Below are 9,992 nucleotides of genomic sequence, written 5' to 3'. Positions count from 1 at the left end.
TTTTCATTTTTAGTATAGTAAACTTTTCATATTTTTTGATAATTTGCGATTATGCGGGTCATTCATACAAACAATTGCTCCGAAGACACTATTGAGCTAGAATGAAGTTGAAAGGCGCTGTGGAATTAAGTTCCACTTTTTGCCTTATTGGACCACTGTACACTGTAGTAGATAAACTACATAGGGTAAAAAACGGCTTAAGCAGTAGCGGCTATTTTAATCAGTCGAAGAAAACATGGGTGGCATTGCGCAGCTCGATTCGAATGATTTTCGCTATTTTCGAGTAGGTCACATACTGCCAGTTATGCTTTAGGCTTAAAAGGAGCTGTCATTGTCATTTGTCCTGCGGCTCATCTAACTCGCAAAGTCGAAAAAAATACGAAAAACGAAACATAACGCCCCCCAGAGATCATTTAGTTTTGTTCGTGTTGCGGCACCACTGGGCGCACTGCCGGACGCCCTAAGCGCTCCCCAGCTGTGATCGAGAGAATCATCCCGACGAATTGGGGCGCTTCGAGCGCTCCCCGGCAGCAATCGACAGAACCAGCACGGTGAGCTGTCATCGACAGATAGACAGATACGCGAGATGGAATTAAGGCAAATCATTTGGACAAAGTGCTATGAACAGTTCAGTGGCCACGTGGCAATTTATCAAAAAGTCCTTTTATTAGTTAAAAATCCGGAAATTTATTGTAAAACCGATTCAAAGTTAATGCGAGGTTTAGCCGGTCTATTGTTTGAAAAGAGCAAGTTGTGTATGAGAAGAAGTTCGGAAAAAACCATAAAAACGTGAACTACTCATGTGAGTAATTAGAATTTAATATTTTTGCTCAAAATGCCACTAAGGTTTAAATAAAATTAATAGTTTTTAGCTGCTTCTAAATGATACTTGAGCTGCTTAAATAATTGGTTCCGTAAAACGTCCGAACATTCTAAAAAATGAGTATGGAAAACCCGCAACATAACCTCAATGAAGACGCGGATAAGACCAAGTACCATTGTGCGCACTGTGACCAGCCGGAGAATGACGAGTTGCAAATGGCTTTCTGCGATCATTGCCAGAACGGCTACCACTTCAGCTGCGTCGACGGTCCCACGATGGAAAATGACGATGAAGAGTGGATGTGCCCCCTGTGTCGAAAATCCGATACCGACAATCCTGATCCGGAAGATGAAGAGATTGCGGCAGCAATAAAAGCAGTAGAGCTGGAGAGGGAACGTCAGCGGAACCGTCAGGCCCAGAAATTGAAACTGGCCCAGATGCAGATGGAACTCGAAAAAGAGAAGCTGGAAATGCAATGGGACACAGAGAAGAGGATTCTTGAGATGAAGATCAAGGTGGAAACTGACTTCAATCGGAATCACAAGGCCGAACGTAAGGAGTTACAAAAGGAATTGAAAAAGTTGACCAAACAACGACTGCGGAAGGAGAAAAGTGCGAATAAATCCGGTACCGTCGGGAAGAAAGAGGAAACGTCAAACCCTACAGAGTTCCGCGACGGGAACGTTAGTAATTCAACTCCAATTCTGCAAGCTGGTGCTTCAGAAACGCAGATCAGGAAAAAGAAATTTAAGCAGGGATCGGTAGTCTTCGGGGAAAAAAGTAAAACCTCAGTGGGGGAAAATAGCAGCTTCGAGGCCGAATCTGAAGACGGCAGTAGCGCCAAATTATCAGATGATAGCAGCAGTACCGAATCGTCTGAGAACAGCAGTAGCACCGAATCTGAGTCCGAAGAAAAGGGGTCCAAAAAGAAGAAGAGTGATAGAGCAGGTCCAACAAAGGCGCAGATGACCGCTCGTCAATTCTTGTCTCGAAAGCTTCCCACGTTCACCGGCCGCCCGGAGGAATGGCCCATATTTTTCAGCAGTTATCAAACATCGACAAAAGCGTGTGGATTTTCGAACTTGGAAAATCTTGCCCGTCTTCAGGAGTGCTTGAAGGGTGCTGCCAGAGATGCGGTCAGCAGTCGTCTCCTGTTGCCGGATGCCGTGCCTCAAGTAATGGAGACGCTGCGTATGTTGTACGGACGTCCCAAGCAGCTTTTAAATACGCTTTTAACGAAAGTGCGGAAGGCTGATCCACCGAAATCGGACAAGCTGTCGTCGTTCATCACCTACGGGGTTCTCGTCCAACAGCTCTGCGACCACCTCGAAGCTTCGAAATTGATGGACCACTTAGTGAACCCGATGCTCATTCGGGAACTAGTGGATAAGCTGCCAGCGAGCACGAAAATTGACTGGGTACGGTATAAACGGCAAGTGACATCGGTGACGCTGAGGACATTGGCAGATTTTCTGTCCGATTTAGTTTCCGCTGCAAGCGAAGTGGTTAACTACTCGGAAACGTCACCACAGGCCAGTGGTGGTAAAACGGGAAAGCCAAAGAACAACAAGGGCAAAGAGCAAGAGAGTTACGTTTACACGCATAGTGGGTCTGAAGTTGCCGCTCAAAACAAAAAACCGGAACGTACACCGTGTGAATATTCGCTGAATATTCGCTGTACCGCAGAAGGTTGCTCGGAACGCCACAATAGACTACTGCATCCTGCCGAGTTTTAGTCAAGCTGTAACACCCACAGCGCTTTATCCAAGGATTCGATCCTGTTTAGAATGGTGCCGGTTAAGATATTCAACGGGAATAAGAGCGTTTCGACAGTGGCGTTTCTAGACGAGGGGTCTTCGTATTTGTTAGTGGACAGTTATTTGACCAGAAAACTGCAGTGCAACGGTATCACCCAACCGCTCCGTATAACGTGGACCGCAGGGGTTTCTAGACTGGAGAAGGATTCGCAAAAAATCCAGCTGACGATCTCAGCTACTGGATCGAATGAAAGATTTATCTTGCAGGATGTACACACCGTAAGCAACCTGAAGTTGCCGACACAGGCCATGACTTTCGCTGACGTAGCCGGAAAGTATCGTCATCTGGAAGGGTTGCCAGTGACCGATTACGCTGCATCTGCACCATTGCTTCTGATTGGACTCAAACATATCGAGCTTTTCGCCCCGTTGGAATCTCGTGCGGACAACCAGGCGAACCGATTGCCGTGCGCTCTAAACTTGGTTGGACGATCTACGGATCGCAAGACCCAACGCAAGGTGAGGGATTTCTAGCACAACACTCGTGTGCTGGATTATCGAATGCAGAGCTACACGATCTTCTCAAGTCACAGTACACAGTCGTAGAAAAGGGCTTCTCGGCGGATTTGATGCCGGAATCAGACGATGATCGAAAAGCTCGGGAAATGCTGGAGGAGAAAACTGTTCGCGTCGGCGATAGGTTCATGACTGGACTGCTGTTCAAGGAAGACAACCCAACGTTTCCGGACAGCCTACCGATGGCGCTGCGGCGCATGAAGAGCCTGGAGAAGAAAATGTCGAAAAACCCTAAGTTGAAAGCTGCAGTGAAACAACAAATAATCCAGTATCTGGAAAAAGGCTACTGTCATAAAGCAACGAAGGAGGAACTGGCATCTGTAATCCCTGGCAAGGTTTGGTACTTGCCGTTAAACGTTGTTGTCAATCCGAAAAAAGACAAGATTCGCTTGGTATTGGACGCGGCGGCCGAAGTGAATGGTGTGTCGCTCAACTCCAAGCTCCTGAAAGGGCCGGACTACTTGGCCTCTCTACCATCCGCAGAGCCGGATTTAAGGGGGGGCCCAGGGGGCCCGGGCCCCGGGCCCCCACATTTTTGGGGCCCCCACAAAACGAGAAAAAGTTATTTTCTCTATAAAAAATGAGATTCAATCAAAAGTTCAATTTACAGTAAGAAAATTTGAACAGACCATTTCAATCTGAAACTTTCCTTCAGTGTTATTTTTTCGCGAGCGCCAATATCACAACCACATCCATAAGATTTCACCTTCGATTCTCTTGGAATGACACACATTAACACACCATTCGAATCGAACCAGCGCGCATGGGAGATCAAGCAGGAAAGAAGATAATCCACAAGTTTTTTTAAATACATTGCTGTTGATTCCGAAAATAAGTTTACCTGTCCGAATCATGGATACTAGATTTGCGTTGCAAAATGCAGATTTTCAGAGTCCGTGTGCAGATTTTATTGACCTGCAGATGTGTGTAGGGGTAAACAGGGTAAGACCGCCCTGCGGGTAAGACCGCCCACTGTAGTTTGCTACCAAGTTATAAAATAATTGAAAAATTTCTTTAACGTGTCTATCACAGTATAATTACATAACATTTTGCACGTTTTTTTGTTTTGATAGTGCGCGAACGGTCGCAGAAATAATCAAAAACAACCTTTCAGCTGGCAACCAGTCAATGCGCTATTGTTTTGCGGCAACGGGACTTAAGGTTTTTCAGTCTAAAAATCTATTGTTTTGTTCGTGAATATACGTTTAATCGCTTGCCTGAATCTATCTTCTTTCGAAAATATCGAAGGCCGTGAGTAATCTTGTAATTTTGACTACTTTTTCGGTCAAATATGAAAATGTTCCACTGGGGGTAAAGTCGCCCACTATACAAGGGATAAAACCGCCACGTATCCAACTGCTTGTTGTTTTACTTCAAGACCCAAATGCCTCGACACTACAAAGGGAATATTTACAGGATCAGTAAAGCAACTTCAAGCCACATAAGACATCGATGTTAATCGACCATTTTCGATTTGGTTGAAGCTTTTCTAGTAATATATTTTAACAAGACTTATTTTTGAAAAAAGTAAACCTGTGTGAAAATGGTGTTAATGAACCAAAATAATTTTAGAGCCATGACGGTTTGTTTGATTGGTATGACGTCTCCGGCAGAACTGAAAATAGTAGTTTCTTACTTCCGAAAAAAATACACACTCTAAAAAAATTTAAAGAAAAGATATAAAAATAGAATTGAAAATATATTGTTTTTTCAAATTTATTTGAAAAAATATGTTTTTGCCTGTAAAATCTACAAAAGGTAAGCTAAAATTTGATGGTTGTTCGATCATGGAGTAATAGAAATATAAATAGCTAAACTTTTGTGAAGAATTTTTTTTTTGGACGGTTTGTTTGGTGTATAGAGTCGTTGATAATTTTGTTCTTCAAAAAAAAAAAAAAAACATAGAAAATTGAAAATATAAATAAACGAAAGAATAATTATTAGTATTTTTCTATACATAATAAGTCTTCAAAAGAATCATACAGACAGGTTTAATGAGTTTTAATTTTTAGCTTGTAGATAGGTATATTATGAATTCAATATCTTGAAAACCCCCAATTCTGAAAAATTTATTTATTTTGAAAACCAAAAAAGTTACCTAAACATTGATCTGAACTTGAATAATCAGAAAATAAAATAAGTTGAAACTTAGAAATTTTTTTTTCTGATTTTTCACAGTGTATATTTTATTTAAAAAGAAAAAAAAATACCATCCACAACTTTGTCAGAGACACTATACCTAAAAATCAACCGTTTCGGCCCTAAAAATATTGTTTATCCTCAAAAAATGGTGGGCGATCTTACCCCGCTGGTGGGCGGGCTTACCCCGCATGAAAAAGATCTGCACATTTTCAATGAATTTTTAAAAATTGAAAAAAAACTGGAAAATAAACAAAAATATTTCAGTTTTTATTTTTTAAATGCGGGTATTGAATAGAAGAACCTCTTAGCGAAGAAAAAATGAAATTGCAGCCGCAACTTTTTTTTCTATAAACAGAATTGCTTAAGGGGGCGGTCTTACCCCGCTTACCCCTAGTTTTTTCCTAGGTTCTGTAGATTATTGCCAGCGTAGCCTTATATTTGCGCAGTCTTTCTCAAATTGTGTGCAAATTTTTGCTTGCGGATCGCATTTTTTTCGAATTGCGGTAGGTTTTTATTTTTCAGATATCAAGAAAAAAATTCCGGATTTCGAGCAGTCGCATACATTTATTTATTTGAGCCTAATGATCTCGAACGCAACTGGAGAAAGGTCTTTATCGAAGATGAAACTGATTGAAAATAGGTTGCGTACGACTATGAAGAGTGAAAGGCTGTCAAACTTAGCATTGTTAAGTTGAGAGTACAATATTCTGAAGGAGCTGAATGTTGATTATTCAATCAATAAGTTCTCTGCAAAAAAAAAAACTCGTAAGAAAAAATTCTAGCAAATTTTTGGTAACTTTTCAATGAGAAATAAGTGTTTTTAGCTCGTACGATAAAAAAACGGGTTTGTTTTATTCTGGGGCCCCCACTGTAAACTGGGCCCCGGGCCCCCACAATCGTAAATCCGGCTCTGACCATCCGTGATCGCCAAATCTCGGGAGTTTCTCATCGGATTTGGAGGTGACATCCGTGAGATGTTTCACCAGCTCAAAGTTCGACCGGAGGACAGACTGGCGCAACTGTTTGTATTTGGAAACGAAATCTACGTGATAGATTGTGTCATTTTTGGAGCCACCTGCTCTCCTAGTATGGCAATGTTCGTGAAAGACAAGAATGCTCGGGACTACGCTGAACAGTTCCCAGAAGCTTATGATGCAATCGTACACAAGCACTATGTGGACGATTACTTCGACAGCACGGACACTGTCGAAAAGGCTGTCCAGCGGGCAAGCGAGGTAAGATTCGTTCACTCTAAAGGCGGTTTCGAAATCAGAGGCTGGGTGTCAAATTCTCTGGAATTCCTGGAACGCATGGGTGAAACGGAGAAGAAACAAGCAATTCATCTCGACTCGGCTAATCCGGAACGCGTTTTGGGGATAGTGTGGAACACAAAGGACGACGTCTTCGCATTAACAACCAAGATGCGCGACTCGTTAATGCCATACCTGTACGATGGAAAGGTCCCTACGAAACGCGTAGTGCTTAGTTGCGTCATGAGTCTCTTTGACCCGCTAGGACTATTGGCGCCGTTCACATTTTTTGCGAAAGTGCTGATCCAAATCCTCTGGAGAAAAGGCTGCGAATGGGACCAAGTCATCGACGGAGAAGCGCTGGAGGGTTGGAAACGGTGGACGAGCTATTTGGGAGCTGTAGAAGCGGTAAAGATACCGCGGTACTACTTCGGCGACGGTCTTGCTCTCGAATACTCAACGCTGCAGCTGCACATTTTCGCAGATGCAAGCGAGAATGCATACGGCTGCGTAGGCTACTTCCGCATCTTAGCTGGGGAGGTCCCTCGATGTGCGTTGGTGCAAGCAAAATCAAAAGTCGCACCGATCAAGCAAGTGTCGATCCCGCGGCTGGAATTGATGGCGGCCGTACAAGGAGTTCGTCTTGCGGAAAACATCAAAGACAATCAAGGTCTGAACATAGAACAAGTGTTCTACTGGACAGACTCACGCACCGTTCACTCATGGGTTGTTTCCGATCAAAGAAAATATAAGGCTTTCGTTGCATTTCGGATTGGAGAGATTATCAGCCGGTCGCGGCCATCAGAGTGGCGGTGGGTACCCACTAAACTGAATGTTGCGGACCAACTAACGAAATGGAGCAATGGTCCGCAGCTTGATTCAAACAGTTCTTGGTTGCGGGGTCCGCAGTTTTTGTACAAACCAGAAGCTGAGTGGCCATTACAGCAATTCAAAAAACCGAATGTCGAAGATGAGATGCGAGCAACATTTCTGCTACACGACGTCGAAGTACAAGGTCAGTTGGTGGACATATCCAGATTTTCTAAGTGGAACGTGCTTATCAGAACGCTGGCATGTGTAAATAGGTTCATCAACAATCTGCGAGCGAAGCGACAAGGGAAGGTGATAGAAGTTGTTCCAGCACCGCCGAAAATTAAAGCATTAGTACTAAGGAAGTTATCGGCTATCGAGAAGCCGATCGACCGCGAAGAACATCAAGTAGCAGAAAGAGCGTTGTTGAAGTTGGCACAAGTGGAGGCATATCCGGACGAAGTGAGAACTTTGTTGAAGAGTCGTCAAGCAAAATGTTCAACCGGAGTGAGTCTGGAAAAAAGCAGTCTTCTCTACAAGCTGTCACCGATACTGGATGAGTTTGATGTAATACGAATGGAAGGACGGTTGGCCACGGCGGACTTTTTACCCTTCGAACTGCGTTACCCGATAGTGTTGCCAAGGGGCCATCAGATCACGCGTAAACTTCTGGACCATTATCATCAAAAGTTCGGCCATGCAGGACGAGAGACGGTCACCAACGAAGTGCGACAGAGGTTCTGCATTCCGCATCTTCGAGCCGAAATAAAGAAGGTGATGGACAGTTGCATGTGGTGCAAAATTAAGAAATGCAAACCTGACACACCGAGAATGGCACCGTTACTAACACAGCGTATAACGCCCAATCGTCGTCCGTTCAGCTTTAGTGGAGTCGACTTCTTCGGTCCCCTGGAGGTAACCGTCGGTCGGCATGTGGAGAAACGATGGGTGGCGTTGTTCACATGTCTCGTTACCAGAGCAATCCACCTAGAAGTGGCCAATAGTTTGTCAAGCCAGTCCTGCTTGATGGCAATAAGACGGTTTGCATGTCGACGGGGAATGCCAGCGGAGTCCTTCTCAGACAACGCGACCAATTTCGTAGCAGCGAGTAAAGAGGTGATGAGGAACATCGTGATGAGCTGTAGTGAAGCGTTTACGGACGCAAGAACTAAATGGAATTTCATTCCACCAGCGGCCCCCCATATGGGCGGGGCCTGGGAGAGAATGGTTCGATCTGCGAAGGGGGCTTTAGCGGCATTGGACGACGGAAGAAAACTTACCGACGAAGTATTGCTGACGGTTCTGGCTGAGGCGGAAGATGCGATCAACTCAAGACCGCTAACATATATGCCGCAGGCGCCGGATACGGTGGAGGCTTTGTCACCGAATCATTTTCTGCGAGGTTATCCATCAGGAGGAACAGAGTCGTACGTTATCCCCGCAAACAAAGCAGAAGCATTACGGGATGGTTACAAGCGGTCCCAGTGGTTGGCGGACAAGCTATGGCAGAGATGGTTGCTGGAGTATTTGCCGCTCGTCAACAAGCGTACGAAGTGGTACACAGATCATGAACCGATCAAAGTCGGCATTGTGGTCTATCTAGCGGACAACGAAAATAGGAAGACGTGGGTCCGGGGAATCGTCGAGCAAGTCATAAAAGGCATCGACGGGCGCGTCAGACAGGCGATTGTACGAACAACCAACGGAGTCTTCAAACGTCCAGTGGCTAAGATAGCGGTGCCTGAAATTGAAAGCTGTAAGTCTGGCTCCAATCCGGAATCTACACCAGAATTACGGGGCGGGGCTGTTGCGGAACCACTGGGCGCACTGCCGGACGCCCTAAGCGCTCCCCAGCTGTGATCGAGAGAATCATCCCGACGAATTGGGGCGCTTCGAGCGCTCCCCGGCAGCAATCGACAGAACCAGCACGGTGAGCTGTCATCGTCAGATAGACAGATACGCGAGATGGAATTAAGGCAAATCATTTGGACAAAGTGCTATGAACAGTTCAGTGGCCACGTGGCAATTTATCAAAAAGTCCTTTTATTAGTTAAAAATCCGGAAATTTATTGTAAAATCGATTCAAAGTTAATGCGAGGTTTAGCCGGTCTATTGTTTGAAAAGAGCAAGTTGTGTATGAGAAGAAGTTCGGAAAAACCATAAAAACGTGAACTACTCATGTGAGTAATTAGAATTTAATATTTTTGCTCAAAATGCCACTAAGGTTTAAATAAAATTAATAGTTTTTAGCTGCTTCTAAACGATACTTGAGCTGCTTAAATAATTGGTTCCGTAAAACGTCCGAACAGTTCGAGTTGCTCAAAACGAAATGCGCAATGTCACCCCAGGCCTCAAACTCTTGAATTTTGATCAATATCGACAATTTCAATGATGGAAACAAAAACTTTGATTGTCTAGCTGTCTTACGAATATAAGAAATACCGTTAATCAAAAAGCAATCTGTGAACAATCACCATTTGAAACAAATCGACCTGTATTGCAGCCATTCAGGAGCCACTTCGGATGCTGAAATAAAACGCCTGCAAAACATATGGAAACTGCTTAAAATAGGTTCGCGGAGATTGGAATAGTGCTCCTCGATTGGTAACTTTAATTGATTATTGTTAAAGTTTG

At 44.1% G+C, this 9,992-nt stretch overlaps 1 protein-coding gene across 1 annotated transcript; it reads left to right on the top strand.

The window, feature by feature from the left end:
• Window positions 1–2,610: 2,610 nt before the first annotated feature.
• Window positions 2,611–9,218, top strand: LOC129719523 (uncharacterized). The gene is made up of 3 exons (XM_055670917.1): window positions 2,611–3,099; window positions 3,168–3,576; window positions 6,259–9,218. Exons 1-3 carry the CDS (start codon window positions 2,611–2,613, stop codon window positions 9,216–9,218), a joined length of 3,858 nt encoding a protein of 1,285 aa, XP_055526892.1.
• Window positions 9,219–9,992: the final 774 nt, after the last annotated feature.

Source organism: Wyeomyia smithii, chromosome 2 (assembly GCF_029784165.1).
Source record: "Wyeomyia smithii strain HCP4-BCI-WySm-NY-G18 chromosome 2, ASM2978416v1, whole genome shotgun sequence".
Lineage (NCBI taxonomy): Eukaryota > Metazoa > Arthropoda > Insecta > Diptera > Culicidae > Wyeomyia > Wyeomyia smithii.
Note: the sequence above shows the minus strand (reverse complement) of the source record. Positions and strands in the feature narration are given on the sequence as shown.

Coding starts and splice junctions, on each gene's coding strand:
- LOC129719523 (XM_055670917.1), top strand. CDS start 2,611: ATGGTGCCGGTTAAGATATTCAACGGGAATAAGAGCGTTTCGACAGTG. Junction 3,100..3,167: donor ATCGCAAGACCCAACGCAAG/GTGAGGGATTTC, acceptor GATCTTCTCAAG/TCACAGTACACAGTCGTAGA. Junction 3,577..6,258: donor CGCGGCGGCCGAAGTGAATG/GTGTGTCGCTCA, acceptor TCGGATTTGGAG/GTGACATCCGTGAGATGTTT.